This window comes from Equus asinus, chromosome 10, assembly GCF_041296235.1.
Source record: "Equus asinus isolate D_3611 breed Donkey chromosome 10, EquAss-T2T_v2, whole genome shotgun sequence".
Lineage (NCBI taxonomy): Eukaryota > Metazoa > Chordata > Mammalia > Perissodactyla > Equidae > Equus > Equus asinus.
In genome coordinates, this window is record NC_091799.1 from 17,349,611 (window position 1) to 17,377,107 (window position 27,497).

The 27,497-nt window shown below is 44.8% G+C and overlaps 1 protein-coding gene across 18 annotated transcripts in view; it reads right to left on the minus strand.

Annotated features, from left to right (window-relative positions):
• SPTAN1 (spectrin alpha, non-erythrocytic 1) overlaps positions 1-27,497 on the minus strand; it is a 63,371-nt gene that overhangs the window by 24,864 nt on the left and 11,010 nt on the right. For 8 of the 18 annotated variants that reach the window (XM_070518610.1, XM_070518608.1, XM_070518604.1 and 5 more), the window contains exons 2-28: positions 26,996-27,235; positions 25,264-25,389; positions 21,321-21,461; positions 20,788-20,934; positions 19,346-19,479; positions 19,036-19,180; positions 18,803-18,957; positions 18,085-18,220; positions 16,733-16,834; positions 15,471-15,608; positions 14,797-14,907; positions 14,082-14,159; positions 13,787-13,942; positions 13,357-13,561; positions 12,636-12,817; positions 12,022-12,265; positions 11,707-11,829; positions 11,042-11,259; positions 9,924-10,016; positions 9,222-9,356; positions 7,964-8,112; positions 6,786-6,845; positions 5,190-5,388; positions 3,530-3,634; positions 3,067-3,090; positions 2,478-2,513; positions 521-568 (exon numbers count right to left, since the gene is read on the minus strand). In XM_070518610.1, the coding sequence (XP_070374711.1) occupies positions 521-568; positions 2,478-2,513; positions 3,067-3,090; positions 3,530-3,634; positions 5,190-5,388; positions 6,786-6,845; positions 7,964-8,112; positions 9,222-9,356; positions 9,924-10,016; positions 11,042-11,259; positions 11,707-11,829; positions 12,022-12,265; positions 12,636-12,817; positions 13,357-13,561; positions 13,787-13,942; positions 14,082-14,159; positions 14,797-14,907; positions 15,471-15,608; positions 16,733-16,834; positions 18,085-18,220; positions 18,803-18,957; positions 19,036-19,180; positions 19,346-19,479; positions 20,788-20,934; positions 21,321-21,461; positions 25,264-25,389; positions 26,996-27,232 (3,627 nt within the window). In that variant the 5' untranslated portion in view covers positions 27,233-27,235. The remainder of the gene's footprint in view (positions 1-520; positions 569-2,477; positions 2,514-3,066; positions 3,091-3,529; positions 3,635-5,189; positions 5,389-6,785; positions 6,846-7,963; positions 8,113-9,221; positions 9,357-9,923; positions 10,017-11,041; positions 11,260-11,706; positions 11,830-12,021; positions 12,266-12,635; positions 12,818-13,356; positions 13,562-13,786; positions 13,943-14,081; positions 14,160-14,796; positions 14,908-15,470; positions 15,609-16,732; positions 16,835-18,084; positions 18,221-18,802; positions 18,958-19,035; positions 19,181-19,345; positions 19,480-20,787; positions 20,935-21,320; positions 21,462-25,263; positions 25,390-26,995; positions 27,236-27,497) is intronic. The other 10 variants (XM_070518615.1, XM_070518614.1, XM_070518607.1 and 7 more) reach the window with 3 other exon arrangements.

The window sequence follows — 27,497 nt, forward strand, 5'->3', positions numbered from 1 at the left end:
CTGGAAGCAGCAGGAGGCGCGGCTGTCTTGCCCTCACTCTCGGCTCCTAGCCCGGTGCCACTGGCACCTGCTGAGGGCTGAGTCCCAGAGCCTGCTGCCCGCAAGCGTGGAGCACGGCTGCAGCCCCAGGGCGAGCAGCAGGCCCGAGAGGCGCAGGAGCGCCGCCAGGCCTTGTCCTGGAGGAGACAAACCTCCTTAGATGCCAGAAAGAGTGCAACCTTCTCCTGAGGAGGCAAGAGCGGCATTCACCGCCTTCTAGACAATATGCTCCTTGCAGCTCCTGGCCATGCTGAAGCTAAAGGAAGACTAACTCTGCTGAGGCCTGGCGAGGTCTTGACTGGGAAAGCCCACCAAGCCGCCTGAGGAGAGCTGGTATCTGCCCAGGGTATCCTCGGATCCGGGAGAGCAACAAGTGCTACAGCTACACAACTCATTTGGACAAGAGCTCTGCTGAAGACAGGAGGAGGACAACAGTGAGAGAAACCAGGGGGAGACAGCGGAGCTGGCCACAGTTTCTTACCTTGATGGAATTAAAGGTGGCCACGGTGTGAACCATCAGGCGAGCGGACTACGTAGGGGAGGAAAGCAGAAAAGCAAAACCAATCAAAGTGTCTGCCAATTACGAGATAGAAATCTGAGATGCAAGAGCCATTAATTAGGTCCCGATTCTCAACCAAAACTATCTTAAAGGCATATTGTCAGGATTCTGAACAGAGAGGCATTAATAAAAGTATCAACCACTAGAAAGTCATGGAGAAACCCAAGTGCACAATCAGGCTCAACTCAATGATTAATTTTACTCATTGAAGAGTGAAAAGAGTGTGGTGAAAACCACAATTAAAATAGCTGGTTGAAGAGGAAAAGACAGCTGAAAGACTAACAATTAGTGTCTTTTTCTTGTCTGTACTACAGGAGAACAGTCCAGAAAACATACTCAATTTAACAAACGCTGGCACCCGAGGCTGTTTAAACAGTAAAGTACACCATTTCATTTCTAATGATGGTTACTGGGCTGTTCTTTTTCAGTGTCCCTTTGAACTAAGGGCAACAGCCTTACCAGACGAAAGAGAAAACAAACCAGTGAATTAGCTTTCTTCTTGTCAACGTAGTTACTTCTAAAAATGAAATGTCACCTGGATCTCAGAGCCCACCTAGTTCTATCCAAAAGCAGCTCTACTTAACACGCATTATGAGGCCCATAACCTTAAGTATGAGAGAAAACGGGGCCAAGCTTGCATGAGGGAAGTCAGGCTCATCAGATGTTCCTATGATGTGCCCAGGTGACATTTTCAACCATTGTGGGATGAACAGGGCACACAGGGAAGACACCCACTATCACCAAGCCTTTTCAGAAATAGGAGGTATTGGTGTTTATAAAGTCACATGAAATATGTTTCTGAAAGAATTCTTATGTCACCAGAAAACTCTGTCAGGAGATCAGATAGGTAAGGCTGTTGCCCACTCATGTCACCAATGATCAACTTTTCCCATATAAGAAAAATTAAGATTAGAAAAGAGGAGAAAGCTGAATCAAAGGAAAAATGCACCCTGCCCCAATGTGGAGTGTATTTAATGAGCAAAAGTCAGAGTCAGGAGGGACAGGAGGCCAAAGGAACAGATCCCTCTGGGCCGCAGTCCTCACAGCAGGTCAGACAAGACACAGAGCGGGAGAAGTCCCAGAGCAGGAGGGCTGGCGGGGCGCCGCTGGTTTTTAGGTTTCATGCCTCCTTCACGTCTCCGGAAGAGGCACTTTTCTATAGCAGAACTCTGCTCTATCTAACTTGCCTCGAACTCAAGGCCTGGTCCTGAAGAGCTGGGGCAGGAGAAGGATGCTACACTGGGACTTGGGCGACCAGTTCCATAATCGCAGCTGTAAACACTTCACGTAAAAGAGCTCCCCCTGTACTCCTCTCAGAGCTGTGCGCCCCCGGTCAAGCCCCAGCCCTGGATTTGTGTGAAATAACGTCCAGCATTAGTTGGTAAACATCTCCTGTTCCTCCCTTCACATCTCTCGGAAGGACGTGGGAGCCCTCTAGGAAGCCTTTCTTAGGCCGGAGGAGAAAGTGGGGAGGCAGACGATGAACGGCAAGGTTACTCTTCCATTCTTAGTCGTTTCGTTGTTCACGTCACGTCCTTCTGGACCGCAACCCTCCTGGCGAGACCACGCCTGACAAGGCAGTGCCACCGCTGCAAAGTATACTCTGGCAGCAACGCGCGTAATAAATGGGGCCTAACTGACCTCGTGCTCAGTATCCGCACGGGGAACACTTGCTTCTGTAAATTAAACCTCACATTTCAAGACAAACTTAAAGACTATGATGCCAGAGTTAAAAAGACAGCAGCCCACATAAGTCCAGAAATGAGCAAAGGCTCAAGGCAAGCCTGAACGCTCACAAAGAGGCACATCAGAAATGGACATAAAATATTTTTGTTCCTGAAAAACCTTTGGAAACAATAATGTGCAAAAGAGTTCTTACCTTCCACGGGGAGGCTGTCTTGGAATCACCTTCATCCTATCCCAAGAAGAAGAAGGAGTTTAGGCAGCCCTGCTACTGAGCACAGACAAGGCAGCACCGGACCTGCCTTTACGTGGCAGGACGGCCACAGAGAACGAGCCAGAACGGCACTCCCCTCTGTGAGTGAGAGCTCAGCACTGCCTGGCAGCAAACCGCAAGGCTGCTGGACGGAATGAAGCAAACAAATAGGAGAGGAAAACTCTAATTTTTTATGCAGTAGAAAACAGAATAAGGAAATCTAATAACACAACTGCCAACTTCTCTTCATGTCATACTCAGAGGATTCTTTGAAAAGGCATAATCAGCAAACCAAAAGGATAGCTGAGGGAGAAGTTTAAGAAACTGGAGAGAGAAAAACTTCTTTGGTCTTTTGGAGAGTGGTGAATAGAAATCAATTCAATTTCTGCTGTTTCTTTCCCACAGATTTTTACACAGAAAAGGCATCTCTGAGGCTCAGGAACAAAAATCCTTAAGGGGCTCTTGACTTCCTAGTCTTCCCAAGATCTAATCCTTCTCAAGTTCAAGTTCCACCGGAGCACCTGGGACTTACCCTGGGCATGGCGCCATACACCTCCTACAAGGAGAGAGGGAAACCGGTTTATTATTAGAGGAAACACACACCTCTCAGTCTACTCATTACTGTCAAACCTGGAGACACAGCAGAGAATTACAAAAAGACAAACAGTCCTGTTGGCCAGAGGAACTTCTTAAAGTCTCCAAGAGAGACCGAATATTCACACGTAAGGCCTTTGAAGGAGTCACAGGTTTATGACTAGTTAAGGGCTACACAAGCATCAGGCATCTTTCCTGACACTCGGAGGGCACAGAGACAGGAGCTGTTCTCCCTGCTGCTCAAGGTGAGCAGATGGCTTTGGTCACATAGAAGGCCTGGTCTATACTCTGGCCACAACTCGGTGCTATGGTACACTGCTCGCTGGACTATGAAGGACACAGGAAGGAACCAAGTTGCTTCCTTGCGGCGACAGAGCCTCAGCGTGCGATCAGATGCTCACCTGCTGCTGCACCGCCTGTACCTCCTCCACCATCAGACCTTCAGACTCCAGGGCTTCAGCCACCTTGTTAATGTCCTTCAGCCGTGACTCATTGGCCTTCAGATCCTTTAAAGCAAAAGGATAACAACTGAAACCCACAAGAGCAATTCAAAGGAGGAGGGAGTCAACAGACACTCATAAACTACGGTTTCAATCTATACATTTCTGTTCAACAGGGAGCCTAGGAATTGGTTTTTCTATTCCTTGACAGTGACCTGAATCAGGAAATCCTGACTGTCACTATCAAGTAAAAAAACGATAGGGTACTAGAAACATTCCGTCTCAAATTTACTTAATTAACTATACTTAGTGAACCATTATTCTGTTTGAACGGAAATTTATTTTTTTAACTTTTCTTTGGGAGAGAAGACATAATGTTTTTAAAATGTGATTAAATTTCAAAGCCAGCCACTGTGAGAGAAAAAGCCCCTCACCCATTTTAAGTGGTTGTAAGAATACTTTTAAACTGAGAAATGGATAAACAAAATGGGGTATATGGATACAATGGAGTATCATTCAGCCATAGAAAGTAATGGTTACATGCTACAACAAGGACAAACCTTGAAAACACGCTCACTTAAAGCAGTTATCACAAAAGGTCACATGATATGGTTCTATTTGTACGAAATGTCCAGAATACATAAACCCAGAGACAAAAAGCAGATTAGTGGTTGCCAGGGGCTGGGGAGGGAGAGTGTGGGGACTGATTGCTCAGTGGATATGTGGTCTCCTTTTCAAGTGATAAAAATGTTTTTTTATTATGTTTTTTTTTTGAGGAAGATTAGCCCTGAGCTAACTACTGCCAATCCTCCTCTTTTTGCTGAGGAAGACTGGCCCTGAGGTAACATCCGTGCCCATCTTCCTCTACTTTATACGTGGGACGCCTACCACAGCATGGCTTTTGCCAAGCAGTGCCACGTCTGCACCCAGGATCCAAATCGGCAAACCCCAGGCCACGGAGAAGCGGAATGTGCGAACTTAACCACTGCACCACCAGGCCGGCCCCTAAAGATGTTTTATAATGAGATAAAGATGATGGTTGAACAACACCATGAATGTACTAGATGCTTCTCAACTGTGCACTTTAAAATGGTTAACTGTATGTTATGTGAATTTTACCCCAATGAAGAACAAACTTTTACCTATTTTTATATTTGAGGTTTAAAAACTATCTTAAAACAACAGATAGAGAAAACTGCGTGTATTTCCTTGAAACTAAATCGGTCCAAGAAAACTTTCGATTAAACTCATTTAGAAATAGCTCACAGGGGACCAGCCCAGTGGTGCAATGGTTAAGTCCGCATGTTCTGCTTTGGTGGCCCAGGGTTCGCCAGTTCAGATCCCGGGTGCGGACCTACGGACCACTTGTTAAGCCATGTGTGGCAGGCGTCCCACATATATTACAAAATATGGGCAAGGATGTTAGCTCAGGGCCAGTCTTCCTCAGCAAAAAGAGGAAGATTGGCGGCAGATGTTAGCTCAGGCCTAATCTTCCTCAAAAAAAAAATGCTCACAGATGGTGGAATATAATCCATGTAATTTTCGTTCTAGTAATCTGGAAAAACATCAAGAGAACCAAGGCTTTGAACAATTTTGCAGCTCGGAGCAAGACTTCTCCTACCTTCTGGAAGTCATCGAACTTCTTCTGTAGCACTTCAACCTGCTCCAGGTCTGCGCCAACCTCCTCACTCGTCAGAGCAGCTTCCTTCTCATTGATCCACTGCTGCAGTTCGTTCGCCTCACGGAACAGCATAAACTTCTTACAGCTCTTCTCCAGCATGCCTTTGCGCTTCTCACCCAGCTCCAGCAGAGAACGGTATCTGACGTGATTCAAGGGGGTGACAAGAGGGAGCAAGGCGGGCAGTTAGCTTCCCACAGAGGCTAATGGAAAGGCAAACCACTAGGTGTCTCCAACATGTGGATCCAAGGTCATGAGTTTGTAATGACGATGCCTCGTGAGAAAGTCTCAGAGCAAGGATGAAGACGCCAAATACCCACACTCCAGCCTCAGGGATGAGCATGGACTGCACTGTTGACCACTGGGGAGCCAGAACAGCCAGGCACCCTCATCCCTGGGCCAATTTTGCTTTTATAACATCACAACCACAAATGACCGAAACCAAGCGTTCAGCACAATAACACAGGGCTCATGCGACTACAGCTGGGAGATGAGATGAAGTTGCTGGCATAATGTATACAGAGGGCTTTTTCTCCTCTCTTATAATTCTCCGAGCAGCCCCCAAGTGGGGAGTGAAGATATGCTGAGCTTTAAAACAGCCTCATATAGGATGTCCGCATTTCCACAACAGGAGGAATTTTCTACTGTTCCTAAAATAACATATTTATTTCTCAGAACGTTTTGGCAACTGCAGAAGGGAAAACATGTAGAGTACAGAGTATCTGTACTATTTCGTTAGCTGAAGATTTTTTTTTTTGAGGAAGATTAGCCCTGAGCTAACATCTGCTGCCAATCCTCCTCTTTTTGCTGAGGAAGACTGGCCCTGAGCTAACATCTGTGCCCATCTTCCTCTACGTTATATGTGGGATGCCACCACAGCAGGGCGTGCCAAGTGGTGCCATGTTCACACCCGAGATCAAAACCGGAGAACCCCGGGCGGCTGAAGCAGAATGTGTGCACTTAGCTGCTGCGCCACTGGGCCGACCCCTGAAGATTTCTTAACAAGAATCAAAGAATATTCTAACCCTTGGTAACTAATATACAAAAGGCTAAACTCCTACTATCTTCAGACATGAAAATGACAAACAAAAAAAGTGTCAAAAGTTGGAAAAAAAAAAACACCCTAGAATCACCATCAAATCTAAGCTTCCCAAAGTGAAATAAGAGAGGAACAAGTTCCCAAGAACCAAAGCACTTTAAAGAGGGGCATTTAATTTCCTTCCCTCTAAAGAACACTACAGAGTCAGCCTTCAGGTTTGCTGCCAATAGTGGCTGGTCCACCACAAAAGCCAACGGGGAAAGCAACCCCACTCTGAACACACAGCTGCACGTGGAAGCACCCACAAGATGAGTGGCTGTCAACTGACATGGCTTCACCAAAACCTCTTCCCTGGGAGCAAAAGCTGCTGCATGGAAGGCAGTCCCTGCCACCACCTCCTCTTTCAGGATGGACAAGTGCCTTCGAGAGAAGCGGCAGGGGGAGAATGGACAGGCACAGCCATGGACACGGGTGCGCAGCAAGGCTCTCAGCCTACTCACAGTTCTTCCACCTGTTTCATACGCAGAGATACACTGCCGGCCTCCTTAGTTATGCGTGTCCTGCACAGAAGGGGGCACAGCAAAAGCATGCACAAATTAGTGGGATTAATCCACGGGGATGAAAAGCAGCAGCTTTGACTGGTGCCATGACAGTGGATGCTTAAAGTGGGGAAAATTAAAGAGTCATTCAAAAGCTCTTGAAGGAGGCCAGGCCATGAAGGAAATCACAGTGGAGAGAGAGCAGGAAAATTAAACGGAGGGTTAGTTCATTTTCGTCTCCCTGATGAGAGTGCGATGCTTAAGGCAGTAAGTTTTCCTTTGCTGAAAACACTGGTAACTTCACAGAACCAGGCCAGGGAACAGAATGAGCGCTCTTAGAAAAAGCTTCACTGAGAGCTAAGACACAGCTTTACTCAGACAGCCAGTCCGTTCTTTTGCTCTCATATTTATGACCTGGCCAAAACCTCTCATTCTTGTCTCAACAGCAGCAGAAAAAGTCGCAAGTATTTGTAAATACCATAAAGTAGATTTGTCCATAAGTTATTTGTAAATAACTGATCTTTTCAGGGATCACCAAGGTCAGAAAAGTTCTACAATTCTCCAGTGAGAAGGCACCATTTGCATTTCCCAAGTGTCCAAAGCTGCTAATTTCATTAGCAGAGTAGGATATGCTCTAAAGGAGGGCCATAGGTCAATGTGGGGGCGTAGCTATAGGAAAGAGGAGGAGCCAATAAAAAAAACAACCAACCCCCCCCATTCTCAGAACACAAAACCATGGCAGAGAGAGAAGCTGTCTCAACAGCCTTTCAAAAGGGGCAGAGCTGTAAGGGTGTGAACTTCCAAAAATGCAATTTCAGAAAACATCTCCCGAACAGAGGACGAAGGTTAAGGTGGGAATAATTAGAAAAACGCTGGTTAGGAAAAGAAATTCACAAATGTGAGGGAAAAAACAAAGCAAAATAAGGTATCAGTCAGGGATATTAGGTTCAAACAGAGTTTTGTGGGTTAAAAGTGACTTGGGGAAAGCAGCCAAGAATATGGCCTTGAGTCCTGACGACGGCGCTTGAAGAACATGTGCTCCAGAAACCTCAGGACACTGCCCAACCCTTGGCCCACGTGTGAGCAGACTGAGTCCTGCATGGTGCCCAAACCTCTGTGATCGGCCGCATCGTGCTTACTGGTTGTCAATCTGCTCCTGCCGCAGGGCGATGCTGCCTTGTTCCTCCAGGAGGTTCTCCCGGGAGGCTGACTGGGCAGGGTCCAATTTCTTCACGTATGCGGCTGGCACAAAACCCTGACGGTCATTCACTTCCACTTTCCACCAGTCCTAGGAAAAAAAGGGAGAGAATTGAAAGCATATTCTTTCCCTGAGATAGGGAGAAACCAAGGAGGCACGTCTAACAGCGTCAAAGTCACCTTGCAGAAGGACTGAAATTTCAGTCTGTTTATGACCAGCCAAGCATGGAGAGGGTCACAAGTGAAGCAGGAATGACACCCACCATGAAGGAAACTTCCTCTTTGCTTAGATAGTCAAGAACTATGCTGTCCAATACTGCAGCCACTAGTCACATGTGGCTACTTAAACTTAAATAAATTAGAATTAAATTTAAAAACTCAGTTGCACTAGTCACATTTCAAGTGCCTAATAATCACATGTGGCTGCTAGCTACTGTACGGCCAGCACACATATACAAACTTGCCGGCATCACAGAAAATTCCATTGGACAATGCTGCTTTGAGTGAACCAGAGTCAGACCGGAGGGTTTGTTTAGGTTTAAATTAGAGTCAACAGAAAGACGTAAATCCCAGGTTTCCTCAAACTCTCATGACTAGGGTAAAGTGGGGGTGTGGAAACAAGGAGGTTCTTAAAAGCTGAGGACCTTTCTCCAGCCTTAACCAAGACGGGAGATAACATCCTTGGGCATTGGTCAGATAATATGCAGGGTATCATGCATCTCACTTCAAGGCCACTGTCAAACCAGAAAGTTCAGGAAGAAAGACTGGTGAACTGGGCAGCATTTAACTTTCAGGAGACAGAGCCCGTGGGGTAATGTCACAGCTGTCTTCAACTGTCTGCTACAATGCAGACTGTAGAGTATACACTAAGAACCAACCAGTCAAAGTTACAGAGAGGCAGACTCTGGTGCAAAAGAGAAAGAATTCCACTTCGAGGTGTTCATTAGTGGAAAAAAGCTACCCTTGAGAATGTGAGGCACCACACTACTTGCAGATATTCAAGAAGATAGACTGATTACCTTCTTGATCATATCCAATATAGGATAGACCTATATTAAGTGGGAGATTGACTAGGAAACTAATGTCTCTTCAAATTCTACACCAGCCTCATTTCTGAGAGACACAACTACCCAAAGACACCCAAGTGAGTGAAACCGGTGGTGCTGATGGAAACAAACACGCAACTACTTTATGCCTTGCCTTGTTGGTGCTGTTGAGTAAGGTGAGAATATCTCCTTTTTTCATGGTGACCTCTCGAGGACTCTTCTCCTGATAGTCATAGAGAGCCAAGACCAGCTCCTTCCCAGTCTCATCGTCCATGGGGGCCACTTGTTGCTAAAAATCCAAGGGAAGGGCAAACACAGTGAAAGGATGTCCATGGGTTTCCATCTAAGCAAACTGCAGACTTCAACAGTTGTAGCAAATACCAAATTTACCAAATCTTCTCTGTGGCTACCAATAAAATCTAATTCAAGAATGCTGTTTCGTATCTTTAAAAAAACTTGTTTTAGGTGCTGGCCCCGTAGCCGAAGGGGTTGGGTTCGCGCACTCTGCTTTGGCGGCCCAGGGTTTCACTCGTTCGAATCCTGGGCGCGGACATGGCACCGCTCATCAGGCCACGCTGAGGCGGTGTCCCACATACCACAACTAGAAGGACCCACAACTAAAATATATATACATACTGGGGGGCTTTAGGGAGAAAAAGGAAAAATAAAAAAAATCTTTAAAAAAAGACACAAAAACTTGTTTTAAACTGTCTCTAAACCTTTGTGCAGTAAGACCTGCTAAAGTCACAAGAATGTCTCCTGTCACCACAACACCTGCTGGCAGTGTCTGGGTCCTTCGACCTTCCCTGCCTCCCCCTAAATCACTCATAACTGCTGAAACTAGAGCCACGCTTACCCGACACGACTGAGCTTGCTCTCTCAGGGCCTGAATGCTGCTGCCATAGGCGCTGAGATCCGACATCAGAGCCTCGTGTTTCTTCAGTAGAGCCTGAAACCAAAATCACACAGTGACCCCGTGCCAGAAGCCAGAGCTGCCCGGCCCCACTGCCTCACCAACGTGCCATATGCCTTTCTCAAGCCTCGTCTAGTTACGTGACAATCTGGTCACCTCCTGCTCTACACTTCCACACACTCTTTTTAATAAATGTTGAATTTGGAGGAAATATTAATTGTGACTTATAGTATTATCTTTTCACCCTGACTTTACGTACTTAACTAAGCAATATTTGAAATAAAGAGAGACATAAGGAACAGTATCACACACATCTGTGAATCTACCACCTATCTTAAGAAAAATATCACCAATAAATCAAAGCTGGCCATATATATATATACACTGCCCTCCCTGAGGATATTCACTTCTCTGCCTACATTTAGCACTTCATCATTTTCAAGTACTACCATTTTCAAAGCTTTCTGTTCTCCCATCTTTGGGAGAATCATATTCAGTCCATGACAAAATTCAGCTCATTCTGGTTTTTGTCAAGACTGGCAAGAAAAGAGGTAGGTACAGGAACTACACCTAGACCTTTACAAATAAAATTGCAGAGTTTCAGTGAAAAAACAGAAAACCAGCAAAAATATGTGTTTCTCTTAAGTATGTACACATGCCTATGATGGAAAGAAAAAACAAGAACAGCAAGGGGCCGCCCCGGGCCGAGCGGTGAAGTTTGCACGCTCCGCTTCGCCGGCCCAGGGTTTCACTGGTTTGGAACCTGGGCACGGACATGGTACGGCTCATTAGGCCATGCTGAGGCGGCGTCCCACACGCCACAACTAGAAGGACCTACAGCTAGAATATACAACTACGTACCGGGGGGCTTTGGGGACAAAAAACACAGATTGGCAAGAGATGTTACCTCATGGCCAATCTTTAAGAAAAGGGAGAAAAAAAGCATTAGAAAGTAAAAAATAGATTCTAAAACACCTTGAAAGTCATGATGCTGCACCTTCCACAGTCATTTTCCTAACTGGCAACCCTAGTAAGCACACCACTCCCCAAGCTTGGGTCACCTCAGCGGAGTCCTCGTCCTTCCCGTAGTCGGTGCTGCCCACGATGGGCTCCTTCTCCCGCATCCAGGACTCGGCTTCGTTGGCGTCGGCAAAGTACTGCTGGGCCTGCAGCGAGTCCTCGAGGTCCTGCCGCCGCTGCGACGCCTTGGACTTCAGCGACTCCCACTTCTGGTTCAGTTCATTGAGCTTGGCCTTCACGTCCTCTGCAGCAAAATGGCCTGGAAGGTGGAAGGGAGGATAGTGAAAAGTATGTTGACATGTTGCAGAAGGACAAAAAAGGGGACCCTTTGGTCACTACATTTTGGTGAGCTAGACCCCTTCATAATTCCAAGTTTTACGAGAGGCTCAGGTTCCAACTGTTTAAAAGATCTGTTCGATTTTTGCCTCCTCAAACAACGATCTCTATTTAGATTCTAAAAAGCAGATATCCCCAGTCAGCATTAGTGATGCTATCATAAGGAAATAATAAAACTAATGGCATCCCATAGTTCTCGGTCACTGAGACTCACACGGGCCAGGCTCAGGTCTCGCCAAGGTCAGTTAGGAGAGAATGGGGATGGTATTCAACCCCACAGCCCAGTCTGCCTCAAGTCCATACACTCAATCATAGGAGGGAGATACAATGAGCAAAAGCAAAGTCACTTTCACGGACGACAACTGCTCACCCTCCTCCACCATGGCATGCCCCTTCTGGGTGACTGCTTTGATGCGGGGTTCATGTCCAGCAATTTCTGCTTGTAGGGCTTGGTGTTTCTTTAGCAGATTCTGAACTCCAATCAAATCTTTGCCTGAAAGCAGAAACCACTCCTTAGTCATCTAAGCCTTCAAGAGAAAAGTCAGCACTAACCATCCCTCTTAGCTTCCACCATGGATCCAGTTTATTTAAATTTGACCTTGCTCATTCTGACAAGTGTCCCTTTTATGTTATAAGGGCAGAGTCCTTTCTCAACTTGATTCCTATCTGATGGAGGCAGACTGACCTCTGTTGGTGGACGCAGCAATGGGTTCTTTCTCTCGAATCCACGTCTCCTCATCCTCAACATCACGGAAGAGCTGCTGCAAACGCAGAGAATCAGCCAGCTTCTGCTTCCGGGCAATCATGGGTTCCTTGAGAGCCTCATAGCGAGCCACAAGGGCTTCCTGCTTCTTCTTGATGTTTTCAGCATCAAAATGGCCAGCATCTTGGAACTGGCGGGCCTGAATTGTGATGCCATCAATTCGATCCTGGCAATGGGAAAGGACAGTCTTGAAAGTTTGGACTGGTGTTGGGCAACTACGTTCTTGACATTTATAGGCTGATTTTATTACTTCAGGTGTGCTCTGATCATATATGAAGAAAAACTGACACGTTTCTTTTCCCACTCCTGAGAGTACTCTTTCTGCCATTTCTTTCCCTCCTTTTGGGCTCCCAGAAAGCTCTGAGGGAAGACAGTTTAATTTGAGCAGAAGCATATGGAACATATAAGCTTACCTAAGAAAATCAACACATCCCATTCCTTCTAAAACTAGTTTGGTGGTGAAATTACTCGCCATCCTTCCCTCGTACCCTTCCTGGATTCACTGGCCCCACAACAGCGCCCACTTCACACTCCACCTGGTGAGCAGCCACATCTGCCTCGAGCAGGGCATGCTTCTTCTGCAGGTTCTGGACGTTGGTAAGGTCTTTGCCATAATCATCTGAAGCCAGGTGACCTTCCACTTCATACAGCCACAGTTCAATGTCCTCAACGTTGCGATTAAACTGCTGCTGCTGGTTAGCCTCGCGAAGCTTGATTCCTAGCCAAAGAGGCAAGGTTGATTTTCTACGTGTTAACATCAGCCTTCTGCCAATACTGCTCATAAACAATGGGATCTCAGTGAAGGACCACTGCTCAGGACTGTAGTTACTGCTTCACCTCTATCACAAAGGTAAAGAACACAAACCACCACCTCTGCCCTCCCTTCTGGATGCTGAAGTAGAAGGTAAGTATTCTAACCCCCATGAGATAAGGGCACTTGAGAATGACTAAACGCCCTTGGCTTACAGCTGAACTTTGATTTCTAGAGATGAGGCCCAACTCAGTCAGGGCCACCTGTCCCAATCATTGTCTTCTCACTCAGGCTCCCCCACCCACCGGCCTGCGCAACCACATTTACCAGATTAGCAAAGCATGTAGAACTCAAAGCAAGGAACTCCTTCACAGGAAAGGAGCCCAAACGCAAGGTCATGCACCCCACCTTGCTTGGGGGGTCTATATCCCTAAAACACTTAACCGGAAGGACTATTTCATTCCCCAAACATCCCTATCACCATCCAGGGAAATATTCTCTCTTACCTTTCAGTTCAGTGGCCTCTAGCAGTTTCTTCCACAAACTGATGACCTCGTTCATACGAGCTGCTACTTCATCCTTGGCATAGTGGTTGACGTCAATCAGCTTCTGCCCAGCTTTCTCCAGGGCATCAATGCGGCTCTGGTTGGCTGAGAGCTCAGCCTCAAAAGCCTGATGCTTCTGTACTTTTCCTTGCAGGTTGGATGGGTCCTGCCAATGAAAGAAAGAAGGTGGTTCTATCTTGAACCTGAGGATGTCAAGTTACCTCACATTACCTTCACACCTATCTTTATGGGGATGTATAATAACGGTATGTTTACATTAAATAGTGAGGTTTCTGGAACTCCTATTTCTTTCCTTAGCTACAATTTATTTCTGAGAGCTGTGTTCAGCTTACTAACCACGTGCTACATGGCAACGCGAACAGTACATTACTTTGTAAGCTTCATCTGTGGCAGTTTTCATCTTCTCGTTGACCCAACTCTTGAGCTCATCGGAATCACGGAAAAACTGCTGCAAGTGGAAGGAATCAGCCAGCTGGGCCCGGCGATACATGGCTCTCTCATGAAGGGCATTGCGGCGGCTCAAAAGCTGAAAGACAAGGCTCCATGTGCATCTCCAGTTCTTACTCCTCAAGAGATTCCAGCTCAAGAGGCTGAACTGAAACATCTGTCTTAGAAGGGACATCCACGTACAGAAAGGAAGGTGTAGAAAGAGCCTGGAGACTTACAGCATCTCGGCGAGTAGCCACATCTTCCATTGCATAGTGGTTGTTCTGGATTAGCTTGGTTGCAAATTCATCTAATGCCTAGGAAGGAAGAAGGAAAGTTCTTCACTGGTAAGCATCCTGTTCCATGGCCTGGCCTCCAGAGAAAAGTAACTGCTGAACAGGTCAAAACCTTAACACAGGTCAAGGTATTCACTAAACCTTGACACAGGTCAAGGTATTCACAGCTCAAGGTATTCACTGAACCTTGACACAAGTCCAGGTGTTCCCACTAAGGTTTGCTATGACAACACTTATCTCAACTTTTGAGTTTTTGCTTGATGTTATTAGTCAGACATAACAATACAATGCTGGCTCCATTCAGGACGGGAGACATTATCTGATATGAGAGTCGGGTCAGATACAGGTTAAAAGCCTTCTCCTCCCTACTTCTATGGTCTATTTTCAATGGGAAAAATGCCTCTTACATTAATTCTCAGCTACTTTTAGAGAAAGCTAAATCTCAATTTGGAGGTTTACATCAAGAAAATGATTTCACACTAAGAGTTGTGTTATGTCTCCAGCAAGATGGTGTATCATGAGATTTTATGCATGCACCGGAGTGCCTTTCACACAGATCCTTCATCAAATCTGTTCAGAAACCTTTCAGAAAAAGAAGAGACTTCTGGCCTGTCTCTGAGGATCACTGGAAGGCACTGAGCACAAGCAGAGATCTTACTGTAATCTTTTCTTCCTGGGCACTGAGGGATTTCTCGAAGTCCTCGTGCTTCTTGAGAAGCGCTTCCACACTATCCAAGGAGTCCCCCAGGTCTTCATTCAGCAGGAATGCCTTGTAAACGGAAAGAAAGCATTCAGAATAATGGCCTATTCCTTTCACCTCTTTAGGCTGGAAAGTAAGGGATATTTTGGCCAAAGTACAAAAAGAAGGAAAGAGACTCTGGCTATTAAACTTTTAAGATCTCTTCTGGAAAGTCTAAAGTCCTTTAAAATTCACTTAAAACTAATGCAACAATAACATGAAATTCTTATTCTACATTCTACTGAAACTTTTTCAAATAGCTTATGTTGCTTCTATTAGATTTAAATTATGCATAATGCTAGGTTCTAAGGAAAAAAATTCTCTTTTAATAAAATTCTGTTTTAATAAAAAACAATTTACAACATTACACTCATCTGAAAAACTGGGGCCTTTTCTGAGAGCCTCGCAATCTCAGGAGAGGGGAGAAATGCTGGCAGAGCCGACGGAGGCTGGCTCAGCAACCCCTCCTCACTGATTCAGAACTGAAATGGTAAGGATTTCCTATACATACTAAGCAAACTATCTGCGAAGCAGACGAAACAGAAACAAAGACTCTGCTCACTGGGCTGGCAAGGTTTCCGCTCACACATTACCTCTTGCTTGCTCATCCAGTTGTCCACCTGCTCGGTGTCACGGTAGAAAAGCTGCAGGTCCATGCACTGCTCGTACTGCTGCCTGCGCAGCTCCCACAGCTCCAGCAGGGCAGCTCTCTCCTCAGAAAGAATGGTCAGCTTGGAGGAGAAGGAAACAGAAAGGCAGGGAAGACATGTCAGTCGCAATGCCCTCCAGCCAGACGTAAAGGCTGCCCTGGAATTTCTAATCCTCACACTAATCTTTGGGCCTCTTTTCGATTTTCAAAAGGGAAAGAATAACATTCACTTGTGTGTGTCAGCACACAAGCCAAGTCACAAGAAATCACTCAAATCCTGAGCAGCTTCTATGCTTAGGCTACATCTAAGAGAGATGGCCCTGTCCTAATTAGTCTAGAATTATACTATTATTATTTATTTATTTATTTTCTTTTGAGGAAGATCAGCCCTGAGCTAACATCTGCCACCAATCCTCCTCTTTTTACTGAAGACTGGCCCTGAGCTAACATCCATGCCCGTCTTCCTCTACTTTATATGTGGGACACCTGCTACAGCATGGCTTGAGAAGCAGTGTAGTTCTGCAGCCAGGATCCAAACCGGCAAACCCTGGACAGTGAAAACGGAACGTGAACTTAACCACCGCGCCACCAGGCCAGCCCCTAGAATTATATTATTGCCACATTATCACAAATGATTTTAGTCAAAATGCTAAGTAAACTCCTAGGAAGAAGAAAAAGGGCCTCTATCTAAAAGCGAGGCAGTATAAATGGAGTAGGGACTCTCGGTTGAGCAATGTCAACTGAGTGGGTACTCCTGAAAATATGTCAAATAAATTCACGAATGCCTTAGAAATAATTTTTTGGCTCCAAAGTTAATGATAACAAATATGTCTTTGAAATGTCTTCCCTTGACCTATATATTAAAATATACATCATTATCTAATGTTCTTCAGGCATATTTACACTCAAAGATTCTTTCCTCTTGGCTCCAAATACTAACGCAGGACTCAACTCCCTGTAAAGTCACCTTTAAGTAGGAAATGTGTCATATATGCCCCAAATAAGTGGAACCTTCTCTCCCTGTTCAATCACCAGACTGTACACACATCTGCTTTTTAAACCTCTGAAGAAGCTGCTCGGTAACTTCCAGGTGGAATCTCTAAGTTTTCTCAGACCCCATGGTGAACGCGCCGTCTGGCTATTTAAGGATGAGGAAGAATACGAGCTTTCAGAGACTTTTAGTAAAAGAACCTTTTCTCTTTTTACCTTCTCCTTCACTTCATCCGAGGCGTAATGGCCAGCAGCAAGCAGGGCCTGTCCAGATTCATCTGCAGATTTAAAGCTATCTTCATGAGCATCAATTTCACCCTACAGGGGAAAAAAGGCACACTCAATGCCCAGCATTTTGTAAAAGAAAACTAAGTTGCTGTATTTCAAATAATCATTACACATCAAAAATATAACATCTAATATGAAGATCCGAACAAAAGACAAGATCAGGTTTCTTGGTATCAGTGAAGATCATCAAACGAGAACATCACTTATTAAAAAGACTTTTTCCAAGTGGCTTTTCATGCCACCTCCGCCAAACTCTGTCAAGTTCCACACATTCACAGGGTCTGAGCTTGCTGTTTTCTGTTCCGTTGGTCTATTTGTCTTTCTTGGATGAGATGGTTTTACTATGATTTTATAGCACCTGGTAGGGTGAGGTTCTCCCTTGGCCCCACCTTGTTCTTCAAAATTGTCTCGGCTGTTTTTCAATTTTAGAATTAGCCTATCTCATTCCAAAAACAAAGACCTGCTGCGCTTTTGATTGGAACTGCAATGAACGTATATATCTCGAGAATTTTTATACCTTTACAAAAGATCATTCCATCCATGCACAAGACAAGACATTCCACTTAGTTTTCATTTTTCAGTCTTTCAACAAAGTTTTATAGCTTTCTCCACAAGTGTCTTACACTTTTGTTAGATTAATTCCCAAACATCTCATATTTTCTGATGTGTCTATAACTAGTATTTTTAACTACTGCTAGTATAGAGGGACATATGTGACTTCTGTATGATTTTATATCTAGCACATTAAAACCTCTCAGAAGGCTTAATAGTAATAATTATTTTAAAAATTCCATTTAAGAGTGTTTTCCAAAATTAGTCAGCCATAGAAAACCCTCTTTCTTTTTAAGGTACAGCTTATTAAGATCTTGTGTAACTGGCTAGCCATAGAATATACTTTGGGGAACTATGAGAATAAGAAATTTAGATTTACCCAAACCAACTCTGAAATTCAGCATTTAAACAAAGACATTATTTAAGATGTCACAGGACTGACGTGCAAACTAGTAGCACCTCCACCTTGCCACAGCTTGGTTCTTCACTATTATGGACCACAGTTGATCTCCTGACATTTAACCCACTTCTCCATCTATTACAAGCAGGCAGAGTGAGTCTCCAAAGGCACAGCCAACAACAACCCTTATGGTGAGAGCAGCCTGTGAATAAAGTTTCACCTGCTCCAACTATAAGCGGTAGTGACACGCTATCGCTTATCTGGACAGTGATACACGGATGCATTTTAAGTGAATGTCTTCACTTCTGGAAGATCTTGGAGACGTTACCTTGTGCTCCTGATGCCTATCGAGCAGGGCTTCAGCCCCGGCCACGTCGTTGGCAAGTTCATCTGCATTGATGAGGGCTTTCATCTCAGTCACCCAGCTGGTGAGGTCACGGAAGTCAGCAAGGAAGCGTTGAAGTCTAGGAAACCAAAGATAAGCCAGCAGATCTTTCCAGGATGGAAAATACCTCCCTAAAGCTCCAAATTCTATGTCCTCAAAGTCTAACAAATCATACAAACTCCAGTCCTGGGGAATATGGGATTCTTTCAACCCAGACTGTAAAGGAAAGTAAGAGAAGGCTGAAATCAATCCTTTAAACTTAGGTTCTGTCCATCACTGTAATTCCCCAGTCTTCTCCCTTATTGTCAATTTCCTTGTCATTCCCAAGGTTAACCCCTGGTTAGTAAGAAGCATTCTTTCTTTTCATGCTCAGACTGCTAAGGAGATATTTCCATTTCTATTGGTCACAACACAGTGATATAGGACAGAAGAAAGATATTTACACAGTTTTAAGTACCATGTTTGTGAACACACAACGCACTGTCAAGTTGCCAGTCTCCAAACACATATAATACAGCTACAAGAAAGTCACCTCCATTTTCTTAGCAGAAGAACCTGGCAGGGTATACAGAAGCTTTCTCAGTCTATAGAACTGACCCATAACTCTGCCTTCCTCTCTTTTCCCAGAGAAGTCCGAGGAGTACTGGAAGATTCTCTCTACCTGTACGAGTCATTGAGACGCGCATGTCTCTCCGCTGCCAGAGTGCGGATCTGCTCCCAGTTTGTGATCAGTTCCTCTCGCTTCACTTGAATCTGAGTGGCGCTCAGAGGGTGGGACTGCTGCAGGCGGTCAGCCTCGGCACACAGGGCTTTGACCTAGAAGCACACTCTGTCAGAACTGCTCTCCTGGCCCTTGGTAATTTATTTATAGGATCAGCTGTTTTCAAACCCCACCTTGTCCTCTAACGCAGCAAGGTCTCTCTCCAAACCCTCGTGCTTCCGAAGCAGAGCCTGAACACTTGCCAGGTCTCGGCCAAAATCATCAGAGGCCATTAACTGCTCCTTTTCCTTAATCCAGCTGATAGTCTCATCCACATCCCTATAGGATAAAGGCACCAATTAATCTAGTTACAACAACTGTCTGGAACTTGGAACGCCACGCTGGGCCAAGACCCAGTGAGCCCCAGCATTTTATTAGCACATGCCATACACTTTTACCAAGCCCCTCCAAGAAGATGCCCACTCCCAGAAGCTGGCTTGGCACCTGTTAAAGCGCTGAACTTCAGCTGCCCCAAAGAGCTTCCCCTGTCTCTGAAGAGCCAGGCCCTTGAGCCGCTGCCAGGCTGCGTTTACTTCGTCCTGCTTAGTCTTGATCAGTTCCTCCTCAGGGTGCTGCTCCTAAACAAAGAGTAGAAGGCACTGGACTTGGTCCATAACCTCTGGCTCCTCCAACTAGTCACCTGAGGTTGGCTCCTTCAAGTATCTGCTTTAGCAAACCTTCATCATTCTACAGAAACACTGGTTTTCTGTGTGGAACAAAGTGAAGCTCATTCAAAAAGAGCTTCTGTTTTCTCATGTAAAGACGAGAGAGCCATTATCTATCCCTTGGAGTAGTGTGGTCCATCTATAAAGCGCTTATGTGCATCAGTACCAAAAACCTTTACGTTAACAAACACTTCAGCTGCAACTTTGTGGTAGCTTCATCAATGCACCCATCTCTGTCTCAACCGATCAAAAGTGTGGCATTTCAAACGTTCATGAGGTTGTTAAGCAGTGCTGCCCAAACACATAGTTTTCAGGGTTTGTTCCTGACTTCAGGCTGGAGATATTTCTTTAAAAGTATCCTTCCTCACTATTTTGTTTTAATAAGAATAACACATAAAGTAATAAGGTGAAACACTTCAGGGTTCTGAGGTCCATTTGTGAGACCTTGGCCTTGGCCTGACTGCTCTTCTCAGCACAACCTTGGGATGGCCCAGATTGAGGAGGAGCACTTCTGTCACTGTGAAAGGGTGAGGTATTTCTAAGGAATGTGGCTCTTCTTTCCCTTCATGACTGGTAAGAAAGGGAATAAGTTTAAGCCCTAAAGCAGATCCATAAATTTAAAATTGGTACCCCCCCAAATCAAATTTCCCTAAAAGCCAAAACTCTCTAGTTCCTACTACTTGACGTCTTTGGAGCACTTTGACCCTTGTGGGGAAGGTGAGAATACAGCAGCAGCTTATGGGACCATACATAAAGGCCATGGGGAAGGGTTGCACCACTCCCCTCCTACGGCTCCAGAGTTACCAGTGGAGAGCCCACTCATTACAAGGTTCCCCATGAGAGCCTGGGGAAGAGCAGGTAGGCATTGGCAGACGTCTGCCAATCCCAGGAAGTATCCACCGCCACACCCTATTCTGAGAACCTCGACTCCCAGCTTTCACAGCCCAATAAAAGGCTCACCAAGCCCTACCCGAAAGTGGGTGGAGGAAGCAGATCAAATGAACTCTGCCCTTCCTCCCATGCCACAAGTTAGAAGGCATTTTCTAATTTAGGGCTAATCAGTATTGAAATCCTACTTAGATCTAAACAAAACCCTCAGAAACGCTTACCAAAACTTGGTCACTCAGAAATTAGGGAAGTGAACACCAAAATTTTCTTCTGAAAACAATAGAAAGTTAATAGAATGATGTTGTGAGAAGCACATGGCCCTCTGCTATTTACCTGAATGAGTTTGGCAGCAAACTGGTTCACTTCATTAACTCTTTCTTCATGGGCGGCCATATCTGTTTGGAACTCTTCAAATTTCTTCTGTAAAACCTCCACATGCTCCAGGTCCTGGCCCAGCTCCTCAGAAGTCACAATTGCTTCCTATTCAGGGACCACAGCAGAGCGAGAGTCACCAACCAACACTGGGTAACAACGGCTTCCAGAAACTTAGCATGAAATGGGCACGCTGGGATGGGGCCACGTTAGCTTTAGTGGATGCAGTTTTCTGGGGGTTTGCAATTTTAGTTCCTCTGCTATTTGAGAGGTTGCGCTCACAGCATTTTGGTCTCAGAGACTGCAGGTTTCAGAGCTACAGCAGAGAACACATCCAGAGAGAAGCTGGAGATACAGCAATCCCACCACCACGCCTTTTTCTTAAACTGGCTGCATGGCTGCTAACCCTGGCTCTCGGCTGCAGACCAAGGAGGGGTCTCTGCTCTTGCTTTCTCTTAAGGCTTACTTAGCAAACCTTCCTTCTCAGAACATACCTTGTCATTGATCCAGTCCATCACATCCTCACATTCTCGTAAATACTGCACCAGCTTCTGGGCCTGCAGCAGTTTGACTCCTTTCTCCCGCATCTTCTCCAGAAGTAATTCCCATTGGCGGTGCAGCTCCATCAAACGAGTCTGGAGATTAATAAAATATATATAGGGGCCGGCCCAGCGGTGTAGTAGTTAAGTTCGTGTGCTCCGCTTCGGCAGCCCAGCTGGTTTGGATCCTGGGCACAGACCTAGCACCACTTATCAAGCCATGCTGAAGGGGCGTCCCACAAAGAACTAGAATGACCTACAACTAGGATATACTAACTATGTACTGGGTCTTTGGGAAATAAAAAAACCAGAGGAAGATTGGCAACAAATGTTAGCTCAGGGCCAATCTTCCTCACCAAAAAAAAAAAAAAAAAATATATATATATATATATATAAAATATACACCTATATATATACACACACACACACACACACACACACACACATATATAACTCTCTCTCAACCCTCCAGATTACAACCATTGCTATAGGATCTGGCTTTTCCACAGAATTCCCACAAGTCAGAAACCTCATGGAACTCTGAACAAGTCTTTTTAAAAGATAATTCCTAAACTGAGAGGAAATCCTAAATTTGAGAATAGGAAAAAGCATACACTTCATCGTGGTTTGGGAGATCTTAAGGTACAAAAGAAGTGACCTTTCACAGACTCGTTCTAGTTTACTTCACGGTAAGAATTATTATCATCAATTATCATTGATATATTATTTGTAAGTATTTAGATAACATTATTGCTTATTATTACTTATTAAATTATTAAAGTGGGATTGCTAGGTCAGAAGACTACTAAGGAAAGATGAATAATTAATGTGGAACCTCAGGAAAAATTACTGAAGGGTGTATTCGGAACTCGTGTAAAGGGGAAAAAACAAAACAAGAGGTCCTACAGACATCATAAATGTAAAGAAATAATTATGAGGCACAAGTAAATAGGAAAACTTTAGTATAAAAGTAGAAATGATGAGGTCCTAAAACAACTGGCTATCAAAATGGATTCTTGGCAGAAACAGTTTCAGAGCTTCTGTGAAAAGATAAAGTTTGTGGTACAAAACATCTCACCCAAGCGGCAGCCACAGGCCCAAACATATTCACCTCCCAGGATCTTTGGGTTCTCATAGCACAGTCCTAGTAAGGACTTGTCGACAACTGGGGGAAAATGATCATCAATTCAAGCTTAGCTGATGCATTCTGGTATTCTAATCCAGTCTCAATGCCTTGGTTGTGCCTACCCAAGATACTGGGAGTTTCTGTGTAACACTGACAGAAGTAAAATAAACACAGAGATTTAAACACTGACAAAAGAGAAGTCCGAGATCCACCCATGGTTGAGATGCCACTCCCAGCTAACCACGGGACAGTCAACAGGGGTGGATGCTCTTAGAAACAAGTATGGATGTTTCATGTGAAAGGAGAAGGCTCACACAATTCACTTCCACCACTCCAATCACTTCCACCACTGACGGCTGAAACTGGAATCACCGCTGAGAAGGAAGTGAAAGGCATTCCAAGGCAAGAGGGAAAGGCAACCAACAGCAAGTCAATATTCCACCTACTCGGATGTGGGACCCAATGTGGGTGGCGGTGACTTTCGGGCGCCACGCAGTCCGGTACGGTGTGAAAGTCTAAACCAGTGACAGACAGGTTATCCAGGACACATAGTCTTCACATTCCACCCACCATCCTCTATGTTAATGCTGCCTGCCAAGCTGAGTTACCGAGTTACAGGGCCAGAGAAATTACTAAGCCAGGATCACCATGGGACCCCTGAGCAGGAAAGTAAAGATTAAGTGAGAGCCCTTTGCTCAAATTAAAAATGGGCCTACAGAAGGCTAAAGGAAAACCTCACCCTCAAGTCAACTGTCAGTCTCTCTCAAATCCCATCCGCACACCTTCAAGTAAAGAACGAGAGCCAGGCCTGTTCCAGTATCGGAACAGCCTTCCCTCTCCTGCTGTCTCTGATCTTGTAAACACTGCAGGTTAGAGAAGAGTCCAGTTTCACAAGCACACTATTGTTTGAGAGTGTGAGTGGGCAGGGAGGCAAGTGCACTTAAGAAATACACTCAAAGCTGACCGGGTGGAGAAGAAATCCTGGTTCTGACTCAGGTGGATTTCTCAACAGGCGCAGGAGCAAGCCGCAGGAGCTCACAGAGAAGCAGTTGGGGGAAGAAAGAAGGAAAGCCGATAGGAATGAAATGCAGGTTGGAAAATTAAAGTAAAGAATTGTGACTAGAGAAAGAAAGGAGTGGATCAAAATTCCAGTTCTGTCACCTATTAGCTGTGTGAATTTGGGCAAGTCGCTCAAACCTCTCTGAGCTTCAGTTTCCATACTTCTATACGATGGGGATAATGGCTACCTTATAAGCTTACTGTGAAGATGAGAGATAACACATGCAAAATTCTCAGCAAAGTGTTTACAAACAAATAACTACTAATAGCTACTCAACAAATAGTAGCTAATAGTACTTTTAGATGTTGCTGTAATAAGATCTCTAAACAGGGAAGAGGGCCACTTACCAACAGACTCGAATGAATTGAGCTTTGGGGCTCCCCTCCCCCAGATTAACCACCAAAGCCCAACACTTGATCTAGCTCTCATGTTCTCCATCTGTAACCTGGTTACACTACCGCCGAGCAGCCCCAGTCACTCAGGGGAAACCACTTCTACCAAGGAGTAATAAGGCACGCTGATTTCATTTACTGTAAGACTGTATCCAAAACAGGGAGGAAACGGCCAGATAAACATTTGTACGTAATTGCACAGACATATATTTACCCAAATGGTCATGCAGCATTTAGAACTTACTCTTATTTCCTATTTACAATCATTACTAGGGATAGTTAATTATTAATAATAAGCTTAGGGTTAACTGCAAGTCTTCAATATGAGACCACAGAATATATTGGAGCAAGAGACAAGTATTTACGTTGAAAACCACTAGACCAGATCCTAAGGGAATGAAACCTCCACAGTGGGTATCAGGGAACAGGAGAGGATGAAACATGTCTAGCTGGAGCTTAAGAATGTAGCTTTTCCTACAAGAATGTACAACTATGAACTGGGGCCCTTTGAGGAGAAGAAGAAGAGGAAAAAAAAAACCGCAGCTTTCATCTGGTCCTTCAATGGAATGTGACTTTGGATGACAAAAAACAAAATACAAAGATAGATAAGAGCATCCAGTTATGAGAAACTAGACGTATATACTTCATCCTAAAGAGGTTTGTTTCCCAGAATACCTTGGTATCGGAAACGTGAAACAAATCAGAGAAAAAACAATTATTGCCCCAACTCCAATGAAGCAGCACCACAACAAGCCAGACCAGACGGAGGACTCCTGCTCCCAAGTCAGTCACGTCACCATGCTCACTGACCAGTGGTGCCACAAGTCACTCCTTACAGCTGGTCCTTCAACTGGCTTGCTGACTAGACCTCAGTAAAGCCCTCCTGGGGCAAAGCATCAAGATCCAGAGAGCAAGCTTTCCAACAGAGAACTTACTTTATAGTGTCTGTGATTAATCCTATTTACCTTTGTGTCCTAGTACCCAAATTCACCAATTTCACGCATATGCTCTCCCATCTAATTATTATCTGCAAATGTTAAGAGTTTAATTTATGCAAGCTTCCATAAAGTATAATCACATTTTAATTTATTCCATAAACATTAATTTCCTGAATATACAAACACTTGTTTGTATTCATATTGAATCATCATATTACAAAGGCAGCACTTGCCTAACTCCTTTAGGAGACTTGACAAATTCTTTTACAAAGCCAGGAAAGTCTATCTTTTTAGGAACCCAAATTTACCTCTAAGCATTAATCCACATTCCTCTGCCAACCACAGAGATGAAGGCCATCCATACAAGGCCCGACTCACTCACCCTTATGGTTTCAGATGCGAAATGCCCTTCGGAGATCATCAGGTTTCCGGTCTCATCCAGCTTCACAATGGCTCCTGAGTTGGCCTGCACTTCAGCTTCAAAGGCCTGATGCTTCTGAAGCTTGCCCTGTCGGTGGACCATGAAATGAGCCACAGATGCAATCACACAGCACTCAGCATTCTGTCTCCTCACCCCCATTATTCCTCCCCTCCTGAATCCCACTCCCTCTCATTAAGGACACATCACTCAGCATCCCACCCATCCCCCTACCTGCTCAATTACTCAATGACTCTGACAGCATCTGTACTGGTCCTCTGAAACTCAGCCATTGAGGGCCAATCTTGCAGATAGCAAGATGCTACAAAATATCCTAATTTTATTGTCTATCAGGAAATTAGCCTTTATGTGGACATCTAATACCTTCTAGAAATATATAACCATACTGACAGTTTTCTTAGCATGTACTGTTTGCCCTTGAATAATCCACCCACATTCACTCATGATATGACATTTTTTCCAGCTTGCTTTAGAAGCCACATTCTTTGATTGATTTGATACATTCCATTTCTCAACACCTCTTTTTAATCAAGTACAGAGCTGGGAAGGGGCCTGCCAGGCAGGGAGTGTACCTAAACCAGCATTCACCATTTTCTCTTGGACAACTTCGGTGTAGTCAAAGAACCAGGGGCCCAAATACTGCTCCACTTGCTAAAAAAGTCTTTCACCAAAATCAATGAGATGAAAAGCTTTATCTTTTTTAAAAATAGCTTTATTGAGAAATAAATAAAAAACACCCATAAAATTAACTTACGTGTACAATTCAATGATTTTTAAAGGTTTTGCTTTTGATAAGACTTATCAATGAGTTGCTTAAAGAGACCCCTGACTATAAATTTTCACCAGCAACAACCTTGTTAGCATGCCTTTCTCAAAAATATGTATTTCAAGAAATCAACACAGGGCCAGCCGCAGTGGCCTAGTGGTTAAGTTTGGCAGTTTGCTTAGGTGGCCAGGGTTTAGTTCCCAGGTGCAGACCTACACCACTCGTGTGTCAGTGGCCATGCTGTGGTGGCAGCTCACATACAAAATAAGAGAAAGATTGGCAACAGATGTTAGCTCAGGGCCGATCTTCCTCAGCAAGAAAGAAAGAAAGAAAGAAATCAACCCAGACCTTTTCTGAAAAATGTTGAAGGATCATCAATGGTTACAAGACAGTAGTTTGAGAACCATCAGCCTTAAAGCATTCAGAAAAAATAAATTAAAACCGGCAAGATTCCATGCACCCTCACTCATACACAATACACACACTAAGGGCTTTTCAGAATAGTGAGTCCTTTCTTATGTCTGATCTACATTCTTCTTGCTGCCCAATCTCTCTAGGTCACAATTAAATGACTTTCTTTGTATAATTTTTGGGCAAAAATATCTGAGCTCTTGGGGCTGACCCTGTGGCCGAGTGGTTGAGTTTGCACACTCCACTTGGGCAGCCAAGGGTTTCGGCCAGTTTGGATCCTGGGCACGGACCTAGCACCACTCATCAAGCCATGCTGAGGCGGCGTCCCAAATAGCAGAGTCAGAAGGACCTATAACTACATACTGGGGGGCTTTGGGGAAAAGAAGGAAAAAAAAAAAAGATTGGCAACAGATGTTAGCTCAGGGCCGATCTTTAAAAAAAAACCCACACATTTGAGTTCTTGAAGTTTGGCAGGAATCTCAGGGCGATCAGACGCACCTGCAAGTTGGTTGGGTCTTTATAATTCTCATCAGACGCAATCTGAAGTTTCTCCTGAATCCATTTCTCCAGCTCCTCAGCATCTCTTTGGAAAAACTGGAATCGATAGGAATCTTCAAGCTTCTGGCGCCTGAGGGTTGAGAGCTCCTTGAAGCGGTGGTATCTGTCTAGGACCTGCTGCCGCCTCTCCTGGATGTCCTCTGCTGTTTCCAGCACCTTGACCCCACTGGGGTCCATTTTCTGAAAAGACAGAATGTATGGGATAAGCACCACGAGACATCAAAATAGATATAATGGAATTAGCATCTCTGAAGGAAAGCAAAAATTAGCAGATAGCCCTGGCGGACAAATGAACTGAGATGGTAGCCCCTTCTCAGAATCCAACAATGAAGCCTAGATCCTATTCCTTTGTAAGAAATGGCTATAGGGGCCGGGCGGTGGTGCAGTTAAGCGCTCACGTTCCGCTTCGGTGGCCCAGGGTTCGCCGGTTTGGATCCCGGGT